The 26,406-nt window shown below is 48.0% G+C and overlaps 4 protein-coding genes across 4 annotated transcripts in view; 2 read left to right on the top strand and 2 right to left on the bottom strand.

Moving 5' to 3' along the window:
- Positions 1 to 26,406, bottom strand: part of LOC140119779 (uncharacterized) — a 654,457-nt gene that overhangs the window by 191,178 nt on the left and 436,873 nt on the right. The gene's annotated exons all lie outside the window — the stretch shown is intronic.
- The window catches only part of LOC140119822 (uncharacterized), a 661,039-nt gene that overhangs the window by 278,539 nt on the left and 356,094 nt on the right, over positions 1 to 26,406 (bottom strand). The gene's annotated exons all lie outside the window — the stretch shown is intronic.
- Positions 1 to 26,406, top strand: part of LOC140119734 (uncharacterized) — a 71,074-nt gene that overhangs the window by 26,200 nt on the left and 18,468 nt on the right. The window contains 2 exon segments of the mRNA XM_072139090.1: positions 24,349 to 26,045; positions 26,133 to 26,392. Coding sequence (XP_071995191.1) covers positions 24,349 to 26,045; positions 26,133 to 26,392 — 1,957 coding nt within the window.
- LOC140119953 (oocyte zinc finger protein XlCOF29-like) lies at positions 15,416 to 16,054 on the top strand. Its single transcript, XM_072139389.1, has 2 exons — positions 15,416 to 15,603; positions 15,716 to 16,054. Exons 1-2 carry the CDS (start codon positions 15,451 to 15,453, stop codon positions 15,935 to 15,937), a joined length of 375 nt encoding a protein of 124 aa, XP_071995490.1. The 5' UTR covers positions 15,416 to 15,450; the 3' UTR covers positions 15,938 to 16,054.

The following is a 26,406-nucleotide window of genomic DNA, read 5'->3' as shown; positions in this document are numbered from 1 at the left end:
GACAAGTGCTAGTTATTGTGGTATGAGCCTATTAATAACCACAAAATTTTCAGTGAACAGGTCGTCCTGTGTAGTTTTGGGATTCAGCTCAGTGACCAGGTCCTCCTGTGTAGTTCTGGGCACCAAGTCAGTGAACAGGTCCTCCTATGCAGTTTTGGGCTTCAGGTCACTGACCAGGTCCTCCTGTGTAGCTGTTGGCATTAGGTCAGTGACCAGGTCCTCCTGTGTAGTTGTGGGTTTCGGGTCAGTGACCAGGTCCTTCTGTGTAGTTCTGAGCTTGAGGTCAGCGACCAGGTTCTCCTGTGTATTTGTAGGTGTCAGGTCAGTGACCAGGTCCTCCTGTGTAGTTGTTGGCTTCAGGTCAGCGACCAGTTCCTCCTTTGTAGTTGTGGGCTTCAGGTCGGTGACCAGGTCCTCCTGTGTAGTTCTGGGCTTCAGATCAGTGACCAGGTCTTCCTGTTTAGTTCTGGGCTTCAGGTCAGTGACCAGGTCCTCCTGTGTAGTTCTGGGCTTCAGGTCAGTGACCAGGTCCTCCTGTGTAGTTCTGGGCTTCAGGTCAGTGACCAGGTCCTCCTGTGTAGTTCTGGGCTTCAGGTCAGTGACCAGGTCCTCCTGTGTAGTTCTGGGCTTCAGGTCAGTGACCAGGTCCTCCTGTGTAGTTCTAGGCTTAAGTTTAGTGACTAGGTCCTTCTGTGTAGTTGTGGGCTTCAGGTCAGTGAACAGGTCGTCCTGTGTAGTTTTGGGATTCAGCTCAGTGACCAGGTCCTCCTGTGTAGTTCTGGGCACCAAGTCAGTGAACAGGTCCTCCTATGAAGTTTTGGGCTTCAGGTCACTGACCAGGTCCTCCTGTGTAGCTGTTGGCATTAGGTCAGTGACCAGGTCCTCCTGTGTAGTTGTGGGTTTCAGGTCAGTGACCAGGTCCTTCTGTGTAGTTCTGAGCTTGAGGTCAGCGACCAGGTTCTCCTGTGTATTTGTAGGTGTCAGGTCAGTGACCAGGTCCTCCTGTGTAGTTGTTGGCTTCAGGTCAGCGACCAGTTTCTCCTTTGTAGTTGTGGGCTTCAGGTCAGTGACCAGGTCCTCCTGTGTAGTTCTGGGCTTCAGATCAGTGACCAGGTCTTCCTGTGTAGTTCTGGGCTTCAGGTCAGTGACCAGGTCCTCCTGTGTAGTTCTGGGCTTCAGGTCAGTGACCAGGTCCTCCTGTGTAGTTCTGGGCTTCAGGTCAGTGACCATGTCCTCCTGTGTAGTTCTGGGCTTCAGGTCAGTGACCAGGTCCTCCTGTGTAGTTCTGGGCTTCAGGTCAGTGACCAGGTCCTCCTGTGTAGTTCTAGGCTTAAGTTTAGTGACTAGGTCCTTCTGTGTAGTTGTGGGCTTCAGGTCAGTGAACAGGTCGTCCTGTGTAGTTTTGGGATTCAGCTCAGTGACCAGGTCCTCCTGTGTAGTTCTGGGCACCAAGTCAGTGAACAGGTCCTCCTATGCAGTTTTGGGCTTCAGGTCACTGACCAGGTCCTCCTGTGTAGCTTTTGGCATTAGGTCAGTGACCATATCCTCCTGTGAAGCTGTGGGCTTCAGGTCCGTGACCAGACAATCTTGTGCAGTTCTAGACTTCAGTTCAGTGACCTGGGCTTCCTGTGTAGTTGTGGGTTTCAGGTCAGTGATCAAGTCATCCTGTGGCGTTGTGGGTTTTTAGGTCAGTGACCAGATCCTCCTGTGTAATTGTGGGCTACAGGTCAGTGAATACATCCTCCTGTGTAGTTGTGGGCTTTAGGTCAGTGACCAGGTCTTCCTGTTCCATCTGGGCTTCAGGTCTGTGGCCTGGTTCTCCTGTGTTGTTCTGGGTATTCTGCCACAGATATACGTTGGAGATGACCCTGATAGGTTGTGAGTGCAGTCTCCATAGAAACTGGATGGTAGATAGTAGAACTCACTGACATTCATTCCACAGCGTTGCCATTTGCATGAAGTAAGGCTGCAATGGATGTGCTTTAGGTTCAGTTTAATAGCTTTACCTTAGAAAATGACTTACCATGCGGTCAAAACACATTGCTACTGCACAGTGAAGATGAATATGTCTGCTACAGTCACAAATGGAGGACAGCATGAAGAAGGAGGAAGTGATGTCACAGAAAAAGGAGGAGAAACTGGGCAACAGTGCATGATGGGATAGCTAGCTTAAAGATACAGGAAGCAAATGATCAAACAATAAAAACTTTGACCATTAGATGGCAGCATGCATAACATGAGAATGAACATATCATTGCAGACTGAATGTACAATTGACGACCAATAACAACGTATGACAGGCTGTCACTGCATACTGGGCTTCAGCTCAATGACGAGATCTTCCTATGTAGTTCTGGGCTTCAGGTCACTGACCAGGTCCTCCTGTGTAGTTCTGGGTTTCAAGTCAGTGACCAGGTCCTCCTGTGTAGTTCTGGGTTTCAAGTCAGTGACCAGGTCCTCCTGTGTAGTTCTGGGTTTCAAGTCAGTGACCAAGTCTTCCTGTGTAGTTCTAAACTTCAGGCCAGTGAGCAGGTCCTCCTGTGTAGTTGTGGGCTTCAGGTCAGTGACCAGGACCTCCTTTGTAGTTTTTGGCTTCAGGTCAGTGACAGGGTCTTCCTGTGTAGTTGTGGGCTTCAGGTTAGTGACCAGGTCCTCACCTGTAGCTAGTGGCTTTAGATAAGGGACCAGGTCCTCCTGTGTAATTCTGGGCTTCAGAATCGTGACCAGGACCTGACATGTAGTTGTGGGCTTCCGGTCAGTGTCCAGGTCCTCCTGTGTAGGTGTGGGCATCAGGTCAGTGACCATGTCCTCCTGTGTAGCTGTGTGCTTCAGGTCAGCGACCAGTTCCTCATGTGTAAATGTGGGCCTCAGGTCAGTGACCAGGTCCTCCTGTGTAGTTCTGGGCTTCAGGTCAGTGACAGGTCTTCCTGTGTAGTTCTGTGCTTCAGGTCAGTGACCAGGTTCTCCTGTGTAGTTGTTGGCTTCAGGTCAGTGACCAGGTCCTCCTGTGTAGTTGTTGGCTTCAGGTCAGTGACCAGGATCTCCTGTGTCGTTATGGGTTTCAGGTCAGTGACCAGGTCCTCCTGTGTAGTTGTGGGCTTCAGCTCAGTGACCAGTTCCTACCATGAAGTTGTGGGCTACAGGTCAGTGACCAGGTCCTCCTGTGTAGTTCTAAGCTTCAGGTCAGTGACCAGGTCCTCCTGTGTAGTTCTAGGCTTTAGATCAATAACAAGTCTTCCTGTGTAGTTCTAGACTTCAGATCAGTGAGCAGGTCCTCCTGTGTAGTTGTCGGCTTCAGGTCAGTGAGCAGGTCCTCCTGTGTAGTTGTGGGCTTCAGGTCAGTGTGCAGGTCCTCCTGTGTAGTTGTGGGCTTCAGGTCGGTGACCAGGGCCTCCTTTGTAGTTTTGGGCTTCATGTCAGTGACAGGGTCCTCCTGTGTTGTTGTAGGCTTTTGCTCAGTGACCATGTCTTCCTGGGTAGTTGTGGGCTTCAGGTTAGTGACCAGGTCCTCAACTCTAGCTAGTGGCTTTAGTTCAGGGACCAGGTCCTCCTATGTAATTCTGGGCTTCAGATTCGTGACCACGTCCTGACGTGTAGTTGTGGGCTACCGGTCCACGTCCTCCTGTGTAGGTGTGGGCATCAGGTCGGCGACCAGGTCCTCTTGTGTAGGTGTGTGGTTTCATGCCAATGACCAGGTCCTCCTTTGTCGTTGTGGGGTGCAGATCACTGACAGGGTCCTCCTGTGTAGTTGTGGGCTTCTGGTCAGTGACCATGTCCTCCTGTGTAGCTGTGTGCTTCAGGTCAGCGACCAGTTCTAAATGTGGGCCTCAGGTCAGTGACCAGGTCCTCCTGTTTAGTTCTGGGGTTTAGGTCAGTGAACAGGTTCTGCTATGCAGTTTTGGGCTTCAGGTCAGCGACCAGTTCCCCTATATAGTTGTAGACTTCAGGTCAGTGACCAGGTGCTCCCGTGTAGTTCTGGGTTTCAGGTCAGTGACCAGGTCCTCCTTTGTAGTTCTGGGCTTCAGGTCAGTGACCAGGTCCTGCTATGTAGTTCTGAGCTTGAGGTCAGCGAACAGGTCATCCTGTGTATTTTTAGGTGTCAGGTAAGTGTACAGGTGCTCCTGTGTAGTTGTGAGCTTCAGGTCAGTGACCAGTTCCACCTATGTAGTTGTGGGCTTCAGATCAGTGACCAGGTCTTCCTGTGTAGTTCTTGGCTTAAGGTCAGTGACCAGGTTCTCCTGTGTAGCTGTTGCCTTTAGGTCAGTGACCAGGTCCTCCTGTGTAGTTGTGGGCTTCAGGTCAGTGAACAGGAACACCTGTGTAGTTCTGGGTTTCAGGTCAGTGAGCAGGTCCTCCTGTGTAGTTCTGGGCTTTAGCTCACCGACCAGTTCCTACTATGAAGTTGTGGGCTTCAGGTCAGTGACCAGGTCTTCCTGTGTAGTTCTTCGTTTCAGGTCAGTGACCAGCTCCTCCTGTGTAGTTCTTCGTTTCAGGTCAGTGATCAGGTCCTCCTGTGTAGTTGTTGGCTTCAGGTCAGTGACCAGGTCCACCTGTGTAGTTGTTGGCCTCAGGTCAGTGAACAGGTCCTCCTGTGTAGTTGTGGGCTCAGGTCAGTGACCAGGTCCTCCTGTGTAGTTGTTGGCTTCAGGTCAGTGACCAGGTCCTCCTGTGTAGTTGTTGGCTTCAGATAAGTGACCAGGTCCTCCTGTGTAGTTGTGGGCTTCAGGTTAGTGACCAGATCCTCCTGTGTAGTTCTAGGCTTTAGCTCAGCAACCAGGTCCTGCTGTGTAGTTGTGGGCTTAAGGTCAGCGACCAGGTCCTCCTGTGTAGTTGTGGGCTTCAGGTCAGTGACCAGGTCCTCCTGTGTAGTTGTGGGCTTCAGGTTAGTGACCAGGTCCTCCTGTGTAGTTCTGGGTTTCTGGTTAGTGACTAGGTCCTCCTGTGTAGTTGTGGGCTTCAGTTTAGTAACCAGGTGCTCCTGTGTAGTTGTGGGCTTCAGGTCAGTGACCAGGTCCTCCTGTGTAGTTTTGGGCTTCTGTTCAGTGACAGGGTCCTCCTGTGTAGTTATGGGCTTTTGGTCAGTGATCTTGTCCTCCTTTGTAGCTGTGGGCTTCAGGTTAGTGACCAGGTGCTCCTGTGTAGTTTTGGGCTTCAGGTCTACAACCAGGTCCTGCTGTGTAATTCTGGGGTTCAGGTCAGTGAACAGGTCCTCCTGTGTAGTTTTGGGCTTTAGATCAGGGACAAGGTCCTTCTGTGTAGTTGTGGGCTTCAGGTTAGTGAGCAGGTCCTCACATGAACTTCTGGGCTTCAGGTCAGCGAACAGGTCCTCCGGTGTAGCTGTGGGCTTCATGTCATTGAGCAGGTCCTCCTTTGTAGTTGTTGGGTGCAGGTCAGTGACCAGATCCTCCTGTGTAGTTGTGGGCTTTAGGGTAGTGACCAGGTCTTCCTTTTCCATCTGGGCTTCAGGTCAGTGACCTGGTTCTCCTGTGTAGTTCTGGGCTTCAGCTCAATGATGAGATCCTCCTGTGTAGTTCTGGGCTTTAGGTCAGTGAACCGGTCCTTCTGTGTAGTTGTGGGCTTCATGTCAGTGACCAGGTCCCCCAGTGTAGTTGTGCGTTTCAGTTCAGTGACCAGGGGCTTGTGTGTATCTCTTGGCTTGAGGTCAGTGACCAAGTTCTCCTGTGTAGTTGCGTGCTTCAGGTCAGTGACCCAGTCCTCCTGTGTAGTTGTGGGCTTCAGGTCAGTAACCAGATCCTCCAATGCAGTTTTGGGCTTCAGGTCAGTGACCAGGTCCTCCTGTGAAGCTGTTGGCTTTAGTTTTCTGACCAGGTCCTCCTGTGTAGTTGTGGGCTTCAGGTTAGTGACCAGGTCCTCCTGTGTAGTTCTGAGTTTCAGGTCAGTGACCAGGTCCTCCTGTGTAGTTCTGTGTTTCAGGTCAGCGACCGGGTCCTCCTGTGTAGTTCTGATTTTCAGGTCAGTGGCCAGGTCCTCCTGTGTAGTTGTAGGCTTTAGGTCAGTGACATGGTTCTTCTGTGTAGTTGTGGGTTTCAGGTCACATGTCCTCCTGTGTAGTTCTGGGTTTGAGGTCAGTCACCAGGTCCTCCTGTGTAGTTGTGGGCTTCAGGTCAACAACCAGTTCCTCCTTTGTAGTTGTGGGCTTCAGGTCGTTGACCTGCTTCTCCTGAGTAGTTGTGGGCTTCAGGTCAGTGACCCTTTTCCTCCTCAGTAGTTTTGGGCTTCAGGTCAGCGACCAGGTCCTCCTGTGTAGTTATGGGCTTCAGTTCAGTACCAGGTCCTCCTGTGTAGTTGTGGGCTTAAGGTCAGTAACAAGATCCCCCTGTGTAGTTGTGGGATTTAGATCATTGACCAGGTCTTCCTGTTCCTTCTGGGCTTCAGGTCAATGACCTGGTTCTCCTGTGTAGTTCTGGGCTTCAGCTCAATGACGAGATCCTCCTGTGTAGTTCTGGGCTTCAGGTCAGTGACCAGGTCCCCCAGTGTAGTTGTGAGTTTCAGTTCAGTGAGCAGGGGTTTGTGTGTATCTCTAGGCTTCAGGTCAGTGACCTAGTTCTCCAGAGTAGTTTTGGGCTTCAGGTCAGTGACCAGGTCCTCCTGTGAAGCTGTTGGCTTTAGTTTACTGACCAGGTCCTCCGGTGTAGATGTGGGCTTCAGATCAGTGACCAGGTCCTCCGGTGTAGATGTGGGCTTCAGATCAGTGACCAGGTCTTCCTGTGTAGTTCTGGGCTTCAGCTCAGTGACCAGGTCCTCCTGTGTAACTGTTGGCATTAGGTTAGTGAACAGGTCCTCCTGTGTAGTTGTGGGCTTCAGGTCAGTGACCAGGTTCTCCTGTGTAGTACTGGGTTTCAGGTCAGTGACCAGGTCCTCCTGTGTAGTTCTAGGCTTCAGGTCAGTGACCTGGTTCTTCTGTTTAGTTGTGGGCTTCAGGTCACATGTCCTCCTATGTAGTTCTGGGATTGAGGTCAGCACCCAGGTCCTCCTGTGTAGTTGTGGGCTTCAGGTTAGTGACTAGGTGCTCCTATGTAGTTGTGGGCTTCAGGTCAACAACCAGTTCCTACTTTGTAGTTGTGGGGTTCAGGTCGTTGACCTGGTTCTCCTGAGTAGTTGTGGGCTTCAGGTCAGTGACATTTTCCTCCTGAGTAGTTGTGGGCTTCAGGTCAGCGACCACGTCCTCCTGTGTAGTTATGGGCTTCAGTACAGTACCAGGTGCTCCTGTGTAGTTGTGGGTTTAAGGTCAGTGACAAGTTCCTCCTGTGTAGTTGTGGGCTTCAGGTCAGTGAGCAGGTCCTCCTGTGTAGTTCTAGGTTTAAGATCACTCACCAGGACCTCTGGTGTAGTTCTGGGCTTCAGGTCAGTGACCTGGTCCTTCTGTGTAGTTTTGGGCTTCATGTCAGTGACGAGGTGCTCCTATGTAGTTGTGGGCTTCAGGTCAACAACCAGTTCCTCCTTTGAAGTTGTGGGCTTCAGGTCGTTGACCTGGTTCTCCTGCATAGTTGTGGGCTTTAGGTCAGTGACCAGGTCCTCCTGTGGAGTACTGGGTTTCAGGTTAGTGACCAGGGCCTCCTGTGTAGTTCTAGGCTTCAGTTCAGTGACCTGGTTCTTCTGTTTAGTTGTGGGCTTCAGGTCAGTACCAGGTGCTTCTGTGTAATTGTGGGCTTAAGGTCAGCGACAAGTTCCTCCTGTGTAGTACTAGGTTTAAGATCACTGACCAGGACCTCTTGTGTAGTTCTGGGCTTCAGGTCAGTGACCTGGTCCTTCTTTTTAGTTCTGGGCTTCAGGTCAGTGACCAGGTGCTCCTATGTAGTTGTGGGCTTCAGGTCAACAACCAATTCCTCCTTTGTAGTTGTGGGCTTCAGGTCGTTGACCTGGTTCTCCTGCGTAGTTGTGGGCTTCAGGTCAGTGACCAGATCCTCCTGTGTAGTTGTGGGCTTTAGGTCAGCGACCAGGTCCTGCTTTGTAGTTCTGGGCTTGAGGTCAGCGACCAGGTCCTCCTGTGTAGTTGTGGGCTTTAGGTCAGTACCAGGTGCTCCTGTGTAGTTTTGGGTGTCAGGTCAGCGCTCAGTTCCTCCTATGTAGTTGTGAGCTTCAGGTAAGTGACCAAGTCCTCCTGTGTAGTCCTGGGTTTCAGGTCAGTGACCAGGTACTCCTGTGTAGTTCTGGGCTTCAGATCAGTGACCCGGTCCTCCTATGTAGTTATGGGTTTCATGTCAGTGATGAGGTCCTCCTGTGTAGTTCTAGGCTTCAGGTCAGTGACCAGGTCCTCCTGTGTAGTTCTAGGCTTCAGGTTAGTGACCAGGTCCTCCTGTGTAGTTCTGTGTTTCAGGTCAGCGACCAGGTTCTCCTATGTAGTTGTGGGTTTCAGGTCAGTGACCTTGTTCTTCTGTGTAGTTGTTGGCTTCAGGTCAGTGACCAGGTCCTCCTATGTAGTTGTGGGTTTCAGGTCAGTGACCTTGTTCTTCTGTGTAGTTGTGGGCTTCAGGTCACATGTCCTCCTATGTAGGTCTGAGTTTGAGGTTAGCGCCCAGGTCCTCCTGTGTAGTTGTGGGCTTCAGGTTAGTGACCATGTGCTCCTATGTAGTTGTGGGCTTCAGGTCAACGAACAGTTCCTCTTTTGTAGTTGTGGGCTTCGGGTCTTTGACCTGGTTCTCCTCATTAGTTGTGGGCTTTAGGTCAGCGACTTCATCCTCCTGTGTAGTTGTGGGCTTCAGGTCAGCGACCAATTCCTCTGTGTAGTTGTGGGCTTCAGGTCAGTGAACAGGTCCGTCTGTGTAGTTGTGGGCTTCAGGTCAGTGACCAGGTCCATCTGTGTAGTTGTGGGCTGCAGGTCAGTGACCAGGTCCTCCTGTGTAGTTGTGGGCTTCAGGTCAGTAACCAGGTCCTCCTGTGTAGTTGTGGGCTTCAGGTCAGTGACCAGGTCCTCCTGTGTAGTTCTGGGCTTCAGGTTAGTGACCAGGTCCTCACGTGTAGCTGTTGGCTTTAGATCAGTGACCAGGTCCTCACGTGTAGTTCTGGGCTTCAGGTTAGTGTCCAGGTCCTCCTGTGTATTTCTGTGTTTAAGATCAGCGACCAGGTCTTTCTGTGTAGTTGTGGGCTTTAGGTCAGTGAGCAGGCCCTCCTGTGTAGTTTTAAGCTTCAGGTCAGTGGCCAGGTCCTCCTTTGTAGTACTGGGCTTCAGGGCAATGACATCGTCCTCCTATATAGTTGTGGGCTTTAGGTCTGTGACCAGATTCTCTTGTGGAGTTGTGGGCTTTAGGTCAGTGACCAGGTCCTCCTGTGTAGTTCTGGGCTTTAGGTCAGTGACCAGGTCTTCCTATGTAGTACTGTGCTTTAGGTCTCTTACCAGGTTCTCCTGTCTAGTTCTGGGTTTCATGTCATCAACTAGGTCCTTCTGTGCAGTTTTGGGCTTCAGGTCAGTGACCAGGTCCTCCTGTGTAGTCGAGGGCCTCAGGTCAGTGACCAGGCCCTCCTGTTTAGTTCTGGGCATCAGGTCAGTGATCAGATCCTCCTGTGTAGATCTGGGCCTCAGGTCAGTGACAGGGTCCTGCTGTGTAGTTGTGGGCTTCTGGTCAGTGACCAGATCCTCCTGTGTAGTTGTGGGCTTTAGGTCAGTGACCAGGTCCTCCTGTGTAGTTGTGGGGTTTAGGTCAGTGACCAGGTCCTCCTGTGTAGTTGTGGGCTTCAGGTAAGTGACCAGGTCCTCTTATGTAGTTCTGGGCTGTAGGTCTCTGACCAGGTTCTCCTGTGTAGTTCTGGGGTTCATATCAGTGACCAGGTCCTTCTGTGTAGTTATAGGCTTCAGGTCTTTGACCATGTCCACCTGTGTAGTTCTGTGCTTTAGGTCAGTGACCAGGTCCTCCTGTGTAGTTGTGGACTTTAGGTCAGTGACAGGGTTCTCCTGTGTAGTTGTGGGCTTCTGGTCAGTGACCAGGTCCTTCTGTGTAGATGTGGGCTTCAGGTGAGTGATCAGGCCCTCATGTGTAGTTGTGGGCTTTAGGTCAGTAACCAGGTCTTCCTGTGTAGATCTCGGCTTTAGGTCAGTGACCTGGTCCTCATGTGTAGTTCTGGACTTCATGTCAGGGACCATGTCTTACTGTCTAGTTCTGGGTTTCAGGTCGGTAACCAGGACCTCCTTTTTAGATGTGGTCTTCTGATCAGTATCCATGTCCTGCTGTGTAGTTGTGGGCTTTAGGTCAGTGACCAGGTCCTCCTGTGTAGTTGTGGGCTGCACGTCAGCGGCCAGGTCATCCTGTGCAGTGGCGTACCGACTGCGGTCGCAGCGGTCGCCATTGAGACCGGGCCCATCGGACGGGGGGCCCGGACCAGGTCTATCACTAAAGCCTCTGTCTGTCATGGCCAGGTTCCCCCCGTGAATTCGCTGGCCAGGCAGGCTATAATTTAATGATTCTAGATGCGGTGCTTCTGCCGGCCGCTGCATTCTGTATCGGAGCTGCGCTCCAATTCAACTTAGGTCCGTGACAGAGCAGGAAGTGGCGCTGACAATTCCTCCGCTGTCACACTGAAGCAGTGCACGGGACGGTAAGCGTCCTAGTGCTGGCAGTGTAATGGTCAGAGACCAGGTCCTGCTGTGTACTTCTTGGCTTGAGGTCAGCGTCCAGGTCCTCTTGTGTAGTTCTGGGCTTCAGGTCAGTGACCAGGTCCTTCTGTGTAGTTGTGGGCTTCAGGTCAGTGACCAGGTCCTCCTGTGTAGTTCTGGGCTTCAGGTCAGTGACCAGGTCCTCCTGTGTAGTTCTGGGCTTCTGCTCAGTGACGGGTCTTCCTGTGTAGTTCTGGACTTATTTCTGAACTTTCTTAGACTCATCCTTACCCCATGAAGTGAGAATGAGGTAGATAAACAATCTCCTGTCTCCGTTCTTCTCTAATAAATGAGCAAAAAGTTTCTGCTTTCTCACAGAGCTGCTGTCTAAAGTCCTGGAGCCCATCCGCTTTATCTATAGAGTCTTTGGGCTTGGCCATGGTGGAGATGTTGCAGTGTCATTGGTTTTGCTTGTAGCTACGTCATTTATACAGGAAACAGTTCCAACAGAAACGACAAGTAATGAGTGCAGAGTAGGAGGAGCTACAGGTAATGAGTGTAGAGTAGGAGGAGCTACAGGTAATGAGAGCAGAGTAGGAGGAGCTACAGGTAATGAGTGCAGAGTAGGAGGAGCTACAGGTAATGAGAGCAGAGTAGGAGGAGCTACAGGTAATGAGTGCAGAGTAGGAGGAGCTACAGGTAATGAGAGCAGAGTAGGGCAAGCTACAGGTAATGAGTGCAGAGTAAAAGGAGCTACAGTGGAGATCTCCTTTCATTGTTTCCCACCGTATATATACAACAAGATAACCGGCCTTTGGCCATAAATATGACACCAGACCGGATCTATACATAAATGCAGCACCAGAACTGAGCTCAGAACATAAATACAGCAGTAGAATCAACCTCTTATTATATAAATAACAACAGAATAGGGCTCCGTGCTCAACCCCAACACCAAAGCCAGATCTGTACATAACAGCAGCACCAGAATCTGGTTCCATCAACAAATACAACACCAGAACCAAGCTCTGTCCATACAATCAATGATAAAACCAGGCTCTATCCATAAATACACACTAGAAGTGGCTCTGTACATGTGTAGGTAAAGTATCCGGTATAAGTGGACATATATGCTGTAATTATTTGCAATCGACCCCAATAAATTTACATAATACAGCGCTATTCATTATTCAAATATACAGAGAAAGACCCAGATTATTCTAAATATTTATATCTTTACCAGGCTCCTCCCACCCTCTTCTTCTTCTTCTTCTTACAAGATGATGATTTGTTCTACCGTTTCCTGTCCAAGGATGGAGAAGGACAGAAGCCAGAAGGATAGAAGGATCCTGGAGCTCACCCTGGAGATGATCTCCTTGATAACCGGAGAGGTGAGAGTCTCCCAGGACACGGCTCTTATCTCTAGGAATAACAGCGGGAAATGACTGGAGAGGTGAAGGATTCTTAGGATCTATGTAGTGATCAGTGTCTCCCCATACACAGGATTACACAGTAGTGAAGAAGTCGTCTGGTGAGTGTGTGACCCCCCGTGTGTCAGGAGGATGGACCCAGAGCCCCATCACCGAGCCTCCACCTCATTCACTGATACATGAGCAGAAGATCCTAGAACTTACCTCCAGGATCACTGAGCTGCTGAGCGGAGAGGTGAGCGCTGCCGGGAATGCTGGGACATTGTACAATAACACAAGGGAGGGGTCTGGGTGATGACTGTGTCATTGTGGGTGTCAGGTTCTGTGACAAACCCCCCACTCTCAGGCCACCTCACAGGGTGCACTTACAGTCTCCCAATTTAGTACATAAAGCTCCGCCCACCTTTACGCTAAATTCTCCTCTCTTAGCCCTGGCTCTCCCTCCGATGCTCCCTGCCACCTCCTGTGCTATTATTATTCCATTATTAGCGCCTGTCTACATCCCCCCCAACAATTCATAAACCCCAAATAATGGATGACACAATTAGCTATAAGATTATTAACGCTTTTAGGACCCTTTTTGCAATTTTGCCAAATTCTGAGGCCAATAACGTTTTCGTACTCCACTGCACGGATCTGTGTAAGGTTATATATTTTTTGTGGGTCGCGCTAACATTTTCAATTACATTTTTTCAACGTTTTCATTTATATTTTGGGACCTCCGTGACTGTCTGAAATACTGTACTCAAGTATTTATGTATGAAACAATGGAGAAAAAGTGGCAATTCGGACATTTGGCGGTTATTTTCCATCACAGTGTTCACGGCTGGGAATAATGTTTTATCATTTTTGGGGTGTAAGGAAACCTGACATGTTTATGCTTTTTACTGTTTATTTTTATATGTGTTATAAGGTAAGAGCAGTGATTTAAAGCTAAATTTATTTTATATGTTTTTTATTTTTTACTATTATTTCACACCCCCTAGGGCACTTTAACCCTGGAGGGTCTGATCGCTCATACAATATAATGCAATACGACTGTATTAGAATATATTGCAATTTTACTTCTAATCTCTAACAGTCATTGGCAGGTTACTAGAGATCAGTATCCATGACTCTATGAGACTGTAGGCTGCCATGGCAACAATCGGCACTCTCCAGAATAACGGAGTGGCTGGCGGTTGCTGCCTAGGGCACGCTGATGTCACGGTACTTGGTATGGGGACCTGAGGACTGACCTACAGCCTGGCAGGTCTCCAGCAGGTGGTGTGTGCAAGAAATATGGAGGGAGAGGCTGATGCAATGGTTTCTCCCTGGGACAACCCCTGAGTGTCTGTAGGATGAGTCCCTGGGTGATGGATGGGGAGCCCGTGGTAGTAACAGCCGTATCCAGGGATCAGACAGAGGCAACGTTGTGCAAAATAACTCACGGTTCTTTATTAGAACAACTGCAGGCAACGGGCCAAACTATCTGGTTACAGATTCCGGATACAGGAGCATTCCAGATTACTGGAGTGGTCATAGAGAGTGATCCTCAGGAGTTGGCTTACCAGCCTGGTAGTAGGTGCAGGCTGGGAGGTAGCTGTGTCCAGATATGGAAGCTGCAGCTTTGTCCTGGGTGTTCTGTGTGTAGCAGTGAAGGTGTGCGTCACACTGTCTCTCTCTGTTTGCTCAGATGGATGATGTGCTCTCTAGGGCAGTGGTTCTCAACCTTTCTAATGCTGTGACCCCGCAATACAGTTCCTCATGTTGCGGTGACCCCCAAACCATGTACAAAAATATTGTATTTGTGCCAAAAAATGCAATAAAATCGTGGCTCCGATGGCTTTAGGCGACCCCTGTATTTTGATTGTTCGACCCCCACCGGGGACGCGACCCACAGGTTGAGAACCACTGCTCTAGGGAGAGCTGGGTTCCAAGAGATGCTCCTCTAAGAGCTCTAAGAGATTTCTGGAACTCAAGAGGCCTTGCCCCTTCCTGTCCAGGGGTTTTGTTATTCCCTGGTCAGGTGGCGGCTCAATGACCATTTACACTCCAGTTCACATGGAAGAATATCATTGGGTAACAATCATTACATATCTTAACCCTTGCTGTACAGGCAGGGTCGACCACTGCTAATTACCTCTATAGGACTGTATAATCCCTGGGGTGAGTTGTGCCCGCTCACCTGTAAGAAGAGACACAGACTGAGGGGCTTATTCGCAACACTCCTCTTCCTGCACATTGGCAGGGGTGTTGCACATCCCTGCAGTACCACAATGTTATAGTATGTAGTGCTGTGTGAAGGATTCAAAATGGATATTGGTAAAGATGGCGGCTCGCCAGCAGCGCAGTGTGGTGCATCCTTGTGCATGTGCAAGATTTCACACTCCCTGCGCTACTGCCTTCTGCCCAGCACGAGAATTAAAAATGGTGACATCACCGTCTCTCAAAACACTCCTGGGGCAATGGCAGCCGCCCTGAGGCACAAATAGTAGATACTACGGCAGAGCAAAGTGGTTCTCTGCAAAGCACCACAGGTTAGAGGAAACCTAAAATTTGATTTGATGCATTATGAAGAAAACATACCTAGAGAATGCTGTAGCTACACTGATGCAGGATCAAATCTTCGTTAATCCCTGAGCTGAGTGGTTTTGCTGATAAAACAATAATAAAATTATGATAATGAAGCTCTGTTGCTCCTTTGCTCTGCATTGCACCAGAGAGTGATGTAATCACTGTGTTGTGCCTGAAGGCAGAAGTAATCAATTGCTGCACCATCCCCCAGCTGCTGTGTATGAGTCATCCAGCTCTGGTTTATTAGTCCTGTCTTGACTAAGCTCTGTGTGTAATGTGTTTATGTAGACAGACAGCCTGACCCAGTTTTACCAAGGTCCTGAATATTAGAATAGTTTTTTCTGCAAAACCACTCAGCTCAGGGATTAAACAAGATATATTCCTGCATCAATGTAGCTGCAGAAGTCTCAAGGTATGTTTGGTTCATAATGCATCATATCAAATGGTAGATATCCTTTAATTTGCATATGCAATAAAATTATTTTTTAAGAAATGTGGCCATGCAAAGATATAAGAAAGAAAGCTTGCTACACTTGGGGATGGGACAGAGAGGTAGGTAATAATCGTTTGTGCTTCGGTAATCTGATGGTACATGTCCTTTAAGGTCTTTCTGGCTACAAGCAAAGACTTAGGTGTATTAAGTTTTCAAAATTTAATACATAGATGTGCAATGCAGACAAAAGAAAACTACAATTCTCATTTAAAAAAAAGACATAAACTGTTGTAAAATAAAAGTGGAGTTTAGTGGGGGTTTTGGAGTCCTATCTACTCTAAATTTGCAAGGAGGACAGGCTCCCCCCACATACTGCTCAGCACATCTTTCTTTCATCCTGGATAGGGTGTTACATACATGCAGACTATTTGCTTTTACCACAGGTTCCTATAAGGTGTCAGGACGTCACTGTCTATTTCTCCATGGAGGAGTGGGAGTGTATAGAAGGACACAAGGACCTGTACAAGGACATCATGATGGAGAATGGCCCACAAAGCATGTACAAGGACCGGAACCAGAAGGATTCAATGATCCAAGATCTCACCCTGGAGATGATCTACTTGATAACCGGAGAGGTGAGAGTCTCCCAGGACACGGCTCTTATCTCTAGGAATAACAGCGGGAAATGACTGGAGAGGTGAAGGATTCTTAGGATCTATGTAGTGATCAGTGTCTCCCCATACACAGGATTACACAGTAGTGAAGAAGTCGTCTGGTGAGTGTGTGACCCCCCGTGTGTCAGGAGGATGGACCCAGAGCCCCATCACCGAGCCTCCACCTCATTCACTGATACATGAGCAGAAGATCCTAGAACTTACCTCCAGGATCACTGAGCTGCTGAGCGGAGAGGTGAGCGCTGCCGGGAATGCTGGGACATTGTGCAATAACACAAGGGAGGTGTCTGGGTGATGACTGTGTCATTGTGGGTGTCAGGTTCCTATAAGGTGTCAGGACGTCACTGTCTATTTCTCCATGGAGGAGTGGGAGTATATAGAAGGACACAAGGACCAGTACAAGGACATCATGATGGAGGACCACCAGCCCCTCACATCACCAGGTAAGAGGAGACCTTCCTGATTATAGAGGACAGAGCAGGTGTGAGGTCACCTAAACTCCTCCATCATCTCATCATCACATATAGACAATGGGGCTTCTCATCCAGAACGCTGGCGTAGAATCCCGGTAATAATCACAAATGGTGGCGTATCACTAGTATTTGTAATTAATTTCCCCTTCACACCAGCGGGTATGGGGGGGCAACAGGGGGGGGGGGGGGCGCGGGTGGCAGTGGATCCAATCAGAGAAATTCACCAGAGAGATGTCCCAGGCCTGAAGATTCAAATGGTTGTCCTATGGCGTTTCCCTTGATTACTTGAGAGACATAAACTTACTGTTCCTTTTATTCCAGAACGTGGAAAGGCAGCAGCAGCAGGAAACAGAGAAACTGGTTCAGGGTTTCTGGTTGGACGGTGTTCGGGAAAGGTTCCTCTCAGCTTGGTATAGGGAGCTTCAGGCTGGAGATGGATGTGGAGCTGCTTCCGCAGTGCTCCGGGCAGGCCATGAAGGTGAATCCTGCAGGCCTTAGTTGTAGGTCTTGTGTCTGGGCTTGTAAGCCTTGTGCTTCTTATCCCATCTCAGTAAGGAAAGACCTAGAACTTTCCACCCCAACAATACAAGCAGATATTAACCGGCTGCATTACTGGTTATAGACACTGGAGGGGCTCACGGAGTAGATCAGTCTCAATGATTTCCTATTATATCTAATAGGAGTTGTATTTTGCAGGGGTGCTGCATACCCCCTTGGTAATAGAAAGCGCCGCCCACAGCGCGGGTATGGACCTGTTGGGAGCTGATATATATATATACCTATAGAGAAACCCAGAGCAATATGCGGGAATTGTATCGGGCAGCCATGGCCCAGTAATCAGAGAAACCGTCCACAACTCTCAGAACTAATATGAATTATCCAAAAAGAGATAAAGACGAGAGAGAAAATTTGTGGCTCCATTTAATATCATAACTTTATTAAATATGTTAAAACCATATAAAATTTAACCAAACAGTTTCAGGGAGAAGACAATCCAGGCCGCGTGTCCAAAAAACTGTAAGAAAACTCAATAAAGATGTATGTTCAACTTGGTGGAACTTTCCCAACGTAGAGGTATACACATGTTTGCCAGACTATGATGTAATTATGTCACGCAAATACCTGTGAGGGATTTGTCAAACTGTACCCTGGTGTTTTTCCTTGGGGTTTTGTTTCTCTTTGCACCTGGCATTGTCACATTTGTATTGTGCGTTTATTTCAGTATATATAAAGTTGCACATAAATCTTTATTGAGCTTTTCTTACTGTTTTTTGGACACGCTGCCTGGATTGTCTTCTCCCTGAAACTGTTTGGTTAAATTTTATATGTTTTTAACATATTTAATAAAGTTATGATATTAATTGGAGCCACAAATTTTCTCTCTTGTTTTTCTCTCTTTTTGGATCATTCTGTTGGGGGCTAGGCTGGGGCTGGAAGACTCTAGGTAAATGTAAGGTAAATGTAAATAATTGTAAATATAGGTAAATGTAATGTAAATGTAAATATAGGTAAATGTAATGTAAATGTAAATATAGGTAATGTAAGGTAAATGCAATGCAAATATTTGTAAGACTAGCAGTGTAAGGTAACAGTGACATAAATAGATCTAAGACTGGTAGTGTATCATCAGACTGACACAAATACTACTAAGATTAGTGCTATAAGGTAACGGGAACAAATGGGTCCAAGACTTGTAGCATACGGTAACACTTATAGAAATATTATCAAGATTTGTGCTGTAAGGTACATTCCAACAAAATGAAGCGTTATAAACCAGTGACTAGAGATGGGCAAATTTGTTAAAATTCGGTTCATCCCGATTCGCGAATTTTTCGAAAAAATTTGATTCGGTACAAATCGAATCATAATGAATCACGTTAGAAAACAGGTATTTCCTGGCTGCAGAGAGCCTGTAGGGCAGTGGTGGCGAACCTATGGCACAGGTGCCAGAGGCGGCACTCAGAGCCCTTTCTATGGGAACCCAGGCCTTCACCCCAGCACAAAATTTTCTAGACATGACTCAAGGTTTCTTCTTTCGGTCCAAAACTATTCTTAAATTGTCATCTTGGCACTTTGCGACATAAAACTAGGTTTTGGTTGTAGTTTGGGCACTCCATGTCTAAAAGGTTCGCCATCACTGCTAAAACATTGTAGAATGTTGTGCTATGCTTAAATATGCCTAGGGAGCGTAGTTTGGTTTTCAAACAATGCTGTGTTTTAGTATGACACGCACATGACAGCCGCCGCTCTTAGAATTGCTTCACTCTTCAATTCCATGTGCACTTACAGGGGCCAACTTCCCCAAATAAGCAAAGCGGGAACGCAGCCTGACAAGGTAACGTCTGTGCCAGCTCAAAAGGACTGAGCTGAGGGCCAAGATCCCACTATAATATCACAGAGTGCACTATTTTTACACTGACATCAGATGATTCCATAGATGACGACAGAACCTGTTCTGTTAAACGTGGATACATGTAGAAACCCCCCAAAACAGTGCAGAGGATGTCGGCAGTAATTCTGCATTGACGTCACTGATCATTTTGCCCTCCATATCGTCCCTAAGTGTCCTCTTTCAATCGGTCAATAATCCATCATTATTGCTAAAGCCAAAAACAAACAGGAGTGGATCCACAATATGATCCAGAGATGAGCAGCAAATGGGATATTTGCATGTCCTCTGTGTTCTGTATCCACTCCTGCTTTTGGCTATCAATCCTGAAGCTTTTCATCCTTCTGGCAGATGAAATGAAGGGGGAAACTAAACATATTCGCAACGTCATAGAGCGGTGGAGGGTGAAAACAGCATTATGGAAATCACAGGGTGTTCCAGGGAGACAGCGGTCAGTTGGCAGCAGCATGAGTAGGTTACAGAGTGGCACAAGTGTGGAGAGTGCGGAGGTGGCATCAGCATCAGCAGCGGCAACAGGAGGCCACAAAGTAGCAGAATGATAAGAGTGTGGAGGTAGCGGCAGCAGCAGGAGCCCACAGGTGACAGCAACAGGGAAAGCCACAGGGTGGCACAATGATATAGTGTGGAGGTGGCATCAGTAGCAGCAGATTGGAGGTGACAAAAAAGAACTCCAAAGGTGGCACCAGCAGCATGAGGTCAGAGGTGTGGAGGTGGTGGCAACATGATAGGCCACAGAGTGGAGTCTGGAGGTGGCATCAGTAGCAGCAGCAGCAGCAGGAGCTTGCAGAGTTGCACCATGATATAGTGTGGAGGAGGCATTTGCAGCAGCAGGAGCCTGCAGAGTGGCACCATGATATAGTGTGGAGGTGACGGACCATTCCAGTCCCTGGTAAAGATGATAGGAGGCAGAAGAAGCAACTGGCAGAAGATGTGTGGCATCAGGTGGGTTGCAGCATCAGAATAGTGGCTGAGGCAGGTAGTTAGAACCCAGACTCATGGCTGATCTAATCTGATACATTAGGCATTGGCGAGTTGAAATCCTGGCGCATCCAAGCCTGAACGATGGCCCCCGCCGCACTGAACACCCGCTCTCATGCCACACTACTGGCCGGGCAGGACAGCTTCTCTACTGCAAACTCCGCAAGTTATGTCCACGCATCAAGTTTGGCTGCCAAGTAGTCCATGGGATCCTCTACCTGAGGTGGTAAAGTGCTGTCCAAGTAGGCCATCACCTGCTGGTGCAGGGTCTGCTGCATGTCCTACTGCAGCTGGTTGCGGCTACCCTCCTCACTAGGCGGGTGAAGGAAGCTGCTCATTAAGGAATCAAGACTTAAGCTGCTGCTAATGGAGCTGCTACTGCTCCTACCCCCCCCCCCCCACCAGCTCCCCACAGCAGCCGTGGCAGTAGTACTCGAGCGATGACTGCCAGGAATCCCTCAGTCAGACCTGACAGAGGATGGACAATGTTGCACATAGGCAGTGGCCAACTGTGTGCTCAGTATTTCTCTATAGTATGCCAGTTGTTTCTCCCTCTCAGCAGCTGGAAAAAAGTCACACATTTTTGCCTGGTAGCGAGGGTCCAAGAGGGTGGAGAGCCAAAAGTCATCCCTATGGCAGATGTTGACTATTCGGCTGTCACTAATTAGGCAAAGTAGCATGCTGTGGACCAACTGCGCAAGTGACTCTGAGGGACTCCTGGCCTCCATCTCCACAGTATACTGCCATGGTGCTTCTGGGTCATCTGCCTCATCTTCTACCTTCTCCAGATGCTCCTGCTCCTCCTTTCTTTCACTTTCACTCATCTAAATGGAAAAACCACTGATTTCACCAGTCTCTGCTTGTGCTCCAATGTCCTCCTCCTCATCCTCCTCCAGTTCAGCCCCCACCGGACTCATGTGGCCATGAGATGTAGTCTCCACTTTTCCAGTGCCCTGACCAGACAGATTTTGCAGCATGAGTTCCAGGACATGAAGCAGTGGAATGACGTTATTCATCTCGCAGTCCTGGCAACTGACAAATAACGTGGCCTCTTCAAAGGGCCTGAGAAAACCATGTTCCTTACATTGACTGTTACCATGGTCCCGATTTTTAGTTGTCGCGGAGAAAGCCACACATTGATTTCTTGTTGCATGACGCGGAGCAGTTCTTCCCCTGTGTGACTTCGATCACCCAGGCAAACCAGGTGTAGAACTGCGTGACACCGCTGTGCCCTGCACATGTGGTATGATGGAGAAGCACTTGTGGAGGCTGAGGTGGTGGTGGAGAAGGAGGAGGCAGACACTGGCGCAGGAGCAGCTGTTTGACAACGTGGAGGAGAAAGTGGCGTCTCTTGCGGAAGTTGTTGACGTGGCTGGGCGGAAGCACATTCACCCATTGGGCTGTAAAGGACATGCACTCGCCCTGACCATAGTTACAGCTCCACACGTCCGCGCTGCCGTGCATCTTGGAAGAAACTGATAAGCTGAAGGACTGGCCCACCTTCTGTTGTACATATTGGTGAAGGGCTGGCAGTGCCTTTTTGGAAAAAAAATTGCGGCTTGGAACTCTCCATCTCGGTTCAGCACAAGCCATTAGTTCTCTGAAGGGTGCAGATTCCACGACTTGGAAAGGGAGAGACTGCAGTACCAACAACTTCGACAAGAGCACAGTCAGCTTCTGCACCTTAAGATGGCTGGACGCATAGAGTTGTCTCTTTGTAATCGCCTCGCTCAACGACTGCCCGCGCCATGCGTAGTGAGGAGCAGGAGCATCTGGACCGGGAGATGATGTCAAAGACAAACGGCTCCCTTCAGGAGAGGTGCTGAAGCCTTGACTTGCTGATACAGCATGTGTGCCTCTAGGTGCTGCTGCTGTTGCTTCACCTGCAGGATGGACCACATCTGACACCCGTTTCTCCCAGGCCATTAGATGGTGAAGCTGCATGTGTTGGCGCAGGGCCATGGGGCCAAGGTTAGCTCCCTGGACACACCCGCAGATACGACATATACCCACGCTCGGCTCCTCTGGTGTCTTTACAAAAAATTGCCACACCGCCGAGGTGGTAATATTACCGCCAAAACACTCTGTACTGAGCGACTACTACCGCCGCTGCCTTGCTGAGCCCCTGTGCCACTGCTTACTTGGACCTGCGAGTCGGGATTTTTACCCCGCGGACGTTTGGCTCCAGTTCTCACACTGCTGCCACCCTGCTTACTCACGGCCACAGTAGCAACTTGCTGCCTGATGTGTATCTGACACTCTCTTCGCCCGACGATGATGAATCCCCTGCTACACCCGGCTTCCCAGTCACTGCTACTCTCCTCACTGGTGTCAGTATGCACCGCCTGCTTACTGCAGGAAGCGGAGGAAGTCTGCCCCATCTCTTCACTGCAAAGCAGCTGCTGACTGTCCTCAAACACTTCGTCCTCGCTGAATAGTGGCACTGAGCCCAGACCACCTAGTAGCTCTCTGGCTGTGGGAAAGGAACAGGATAGAGGCTGGTTGAGGACAGGTGAGGGCCGCTGACCTGCTCCTGGGCCATGCCAACTAATTATTGTATCTGAGGAACCCACAGACTCTAGGCTGGGGTTGTCAGCTGTTATATTTGAGGAATTGGATGACCTAGTCAACCATTCAACAACCTTGGGGTTGTTGATCAACACACTGCCGCTAGATGACAACGGCAGTTCTGGCCTCACAGAGACACCCCTGCTGCGACATCCCCTTACTCTGCTGCCACCTCTGCCTGCTCCACCTGCCACCTTTCTGTCTGACAAAGTGGTTTATAAACTACGTGGATTTCACGCGTAAATCTGGCTGTAAAGTATAGCCCCCAAAAGGTATGGGAATGTGCGTTTTACAGATACCCCACAACTGACACCCAGTGAGAGGTCCACAAATCACTACAGCAGATGCATGAATGTGAAACAGATTTCTTCCTATTCGATTTTGTCACTAAATAGAACTGTTATTTGGGGTATACAGATCCCCCCTTAGAGAACAGCGAGGGATTGCAGCAAGAATCGCACAGCACAATAGCAGCAGCTGGACGCTACAACATGAAGTGTGAAGTGCTGAGATAGAAAAAAGAGACAGAAGAGGGTGATTTCTGTTTTTACCATGCTTAAATATCCCTGTGTGTAGTCCCTGCCCAACACCTATAACTCCACCCTAAGACCCTCTCAGGATAGACCCCAGTGTGTGCAGGGAATCTCACACCTGGTTCATGGCGGCTTCTTACTGGTCAAAGCCTTTAGATATGTTAATGACCCAATGGCTTCAGTACACACTGACATCTCACCCCATCAGTGGCTGCTATCAGTATATACCGTATACACTTACACTATATGTAATATATATAATAATAGAGCAGAGGCTCCAGTTATGAAGAATGTCCCCTGTAACACTGTGTGACATCACATAAGCCTGCCGGTCGCTGATTGGCTTACAGGTCTGCAGATGTCATCGGGGGTGTTCCTTTCTCCTTCCCAGAGTTCTCTGCCCCATGTAACACGTTGTTCTCGCGCCCATTTAGCAGAAAAATGGAAAAAAAACAACTTCGTTCCCGCGAATCAGCATAAACTTCGGCTTCGTGACGAATCGAATTTTTCCTGAAATTCTAACCAAAGTTAGAATCTTTAGAATCGATTTGCCCATCTCTAGCAGTGACACTTACTCATCGATCCAGGCACCAGGCGATGATCTTCTTATATTCTTATCCATGACCTCCTTCCTTCTAAAAATCAACTTTTCAAATGATGCTAATGATCCTGAGGGCTCTCCCCCTTTCCCTGCTTCCTCAGCACTTCCTGCTGTATTCTTAGTGCTGAGAGAGCAGGGGGGGGGGGGGTGAGACAGTGTAAGGCCATATCACAGAGGCCCCTGTCTTACTAATCAGTGGGGACTGACCTCATTAATGGCTCTGGAGGTCAATAAGGAGCCGGAGACTCCCACGTGCAGGATTATCAGCCAAGAAATCCTGGGAAAAGCCGTTACTGAAGACGGGAGGCTGATTGGCCCCAAGTGATGAAACATCCTGCACTTCTAGGGGTCATCTGGTTCCCATTCAGTCATCAAACCTTATTATACAAAGCGCCCATCACAGGGGCTCTGTGCCCAAATCTTACTACACATGTGACTAGGGGCATAGATCCTCCTGGTGATAGACACCGTGTAACCGGCAGCTTCTGCTCTCTTATCAGTCAGTGTCCGGGTCCGGGGAGGATTTACTTCTCCTTGATAGCGTTTCTATATTATGTCTACATTAACTCTTCACTTCCCTGACAGACACATTACTGGAAACTTCTCACAACCTGGAGACACGATGGCTGCCAATAGATACGACCACCGGGACTTCATTTTAGTCTCTTATCATCGATTTCATGGAAAGAGTAAAATATAGAAGACATCATCTCCAGTATAATACAATCTATTATATATATTTATCATATCAGAAACTTGGGAGACGTAGAATTGGGTTTCTAGGATTTCATTATTTCTAATTAGCGCTTAGTTATTATTAGTAGTTTTATTTTAGTAAAATTATTGGCCAATTTGTATCAGCAATACAAGATGTTGGGAGTTTTCTATCCATAACTGACCCTTCCCTTTACTTCTGCTTGTAACTAGGAGAAAGGAAACTCACAACTTTCATTTCTTCACTAAATCTTTCAGGAGATGAAAGTACAAGAGGTTCCCATGGACGTCCCCCCTCATCTCCTGGTGGTGAAGTAGAAGATAATCAGTCACATCTTTCCTCAGAGGAGGGAAATCCTGGAGATAAGAGGAAGTTCTCATGTCTGAAATGTGAGAGGAGATTTACCCAGAAATCTCATCTTGTTATACACCAGAGAACTCACACAGGGGAGAAGCCACTCTCATGTCCTGAATGTGGAAAATGTTTTAGTCAGAAATCTCATCTTGTTATACACCAGAGAACTCACACAGGAGAGAAGCCACTCTCATGTCCTGAATGTGAAAAATGTTTTAGTCAGAAATCTCATCTTGTTATACACCAGAGAACTCACACAGGAGAGCAGCCATTCTCATGTCCTGAATGTGGAAAATGTTTCAGACATAAATCATATCTTGTTAGACATGAGAGAACTCACACAGAAGAGAAGCCATTCTCATGTAATGAATGTGGAAAATGTTTTAGCAGCAAATCATATCTTGTTAGACATGAGATAACTCACACAGAAGAGAAGCCATTCTCATGTAATGAATGTGGAAAATGTTTTAGCAGCAAATCATATCTAGTTAGACATCAGAGAATTCACACAGGAGAGAAGCCATTCTCATGTCCTGAATGTGGAAAATGTTTCAGACGTAAATCTTATCTTGTTAAACATCAGAGAACTCACACAGGGGAGAAACCATTTTCATGTCCTCAATGTGGAAAATGTTTTTCCCAGAAAGACTGTCTGGTTAGACATGAGAGAAAACATACAGGAGAGAAGCCAATTTCATGTACTGAATGTGGAAAACGTTTTCGCAATAAGTCAGCTCTTGCTGTACATCAGAGAACTCACACAGGGGAGAAGACATTTTCATGTACCGAATGTTTTAAATGTTTTTGCAGCAAACCAGCTCTTGATACGCATTATAGAACTCACACAGGGGAGAAGCCGTTTGCATGTAATGAATGTGGAAAATGTTTTAGCAGCAAAGCATCTCTAGGTATACATTATAGTAATCACACAGGAGAGAAGCCATTCTCCTGTCCTGAATGTGCAAAATGTTTTAGTCAGAAATCTCAACTTGTTACGCATCAGAGAACTCACACAGGGGAGAAGCCATTTTCATGTCCTGAATGTGGAAAATGTTTTTCCCAGAAAGGAGAACTGGTTATACATAAGAGAACTCACACAGGAGAGAAGCCATTCTCATGTCCTGAATGTGGAAAATGTTTTCCCCAGAAAGGAGAACTGGTAATACATAAGAGAACTCACACAGGAGAGAAGCCATTCTCATGTTCTGAATGTGGAAAATGTTTCAGACGTAAATCTTATCTTGTCATACATAAGAGAACTCACACAGGGGAGAAGCCATTTTCATGTCCTGAATGTGGAAAATGTTTTTCCCAGAAAGGAGAACTGGTTATACATGAGAGAACTCACACAGGAGAGAAGCCATTTCCATGTAATGAATGTGGAAAATGTTTTAGCAGCAAATCATCTCTAGTTACACATTATAGTAAACACACTGGAGAGAAGCCATTCTCCTGCACTGAATGTGCGAAATGTTTTAGTCACAAATCTAGTCTTGTTACACATCAGAGAACTCACACAGGGGAGAAGCCATTTTCATGTGCAGGATGTGGAAAACTCTTTAGCAAGAAGTCAGCTCTTACTGTACATGAGAGAATTCACACAGGGGGGAAACCATTTTAATGTACCGAATGTTTTAAATGTTTTTGCAGCAAACCAGCTCTTGATAATCATCAGAGAACTCACACAGGAGAGAAACCATTTGCATGCACAGAATTTGGAAAGCGTTTTAGCGAGAAGTCAGTTCTTGCTGTACATGAGAGAATTCACACAGCGGAGAAGACATTTCTTGTTTTCTTGAATGTGGAAAAAGTTTTAGTAAGAAATTAGCTCTTCTTAATCATCAGAGAACTCACACAGGGGAAAAAAACATTTTCATGCACTGATTGTGGGAAATGTTTTAGTCAGAAATCACAACTTGTTAAACATCAGAAAATACACACAGGAGAGAAGCCATTTTCATGTGCAGAATGTGGAAAACGTTTTAGCGAGAAGTCAGTTCTTGCTGTACATGAGAGAACTCACACAGGGGAGAAGCCATTTTCATGTACAGAATGTGGGAAATGTTTTAGTCAGAGATCAAATCTTCGGAAACATCAGAGAACTCACACAGGGGAGAAGTGATGTTAATATT

Source organism: Engystomops pustulosus, chromosome 2, assembly GCF_040894005.1.
Source record: "Engystomops pustulosus chromosome 2, aEngPut4.maternal, whole genome shotgun sequence".
NCBI lineage: Eukaryota > Metazoa > Chordata > Amphibia > Anura > Leptodactylidae > Engystomops > Engystomops pustulosus.
Note: the sequence above shows the minus strand (reverse complement) of the source record. Positions and strands in the feature narration are given on the sequence as shown.

What these genes read in the sequence shown, in the direction of transcription:
- LOC140119953 (XM_072139389.1), top strand. Translation starts at nt 15,451, where the DNA reads ATGGAGGAGTGGGAGTGTATAGAAGGACACAAGGACCTGTACAAGGAC. An exon ending in TCTACTTGATAACCGGAGAG is followed by an intron (nt 15,604 to 15,715) that starts GTGAGAGTCTCC and finishes CCCCATACACAG; the next exon opens with GATTACACAGTAGTGAAGAA.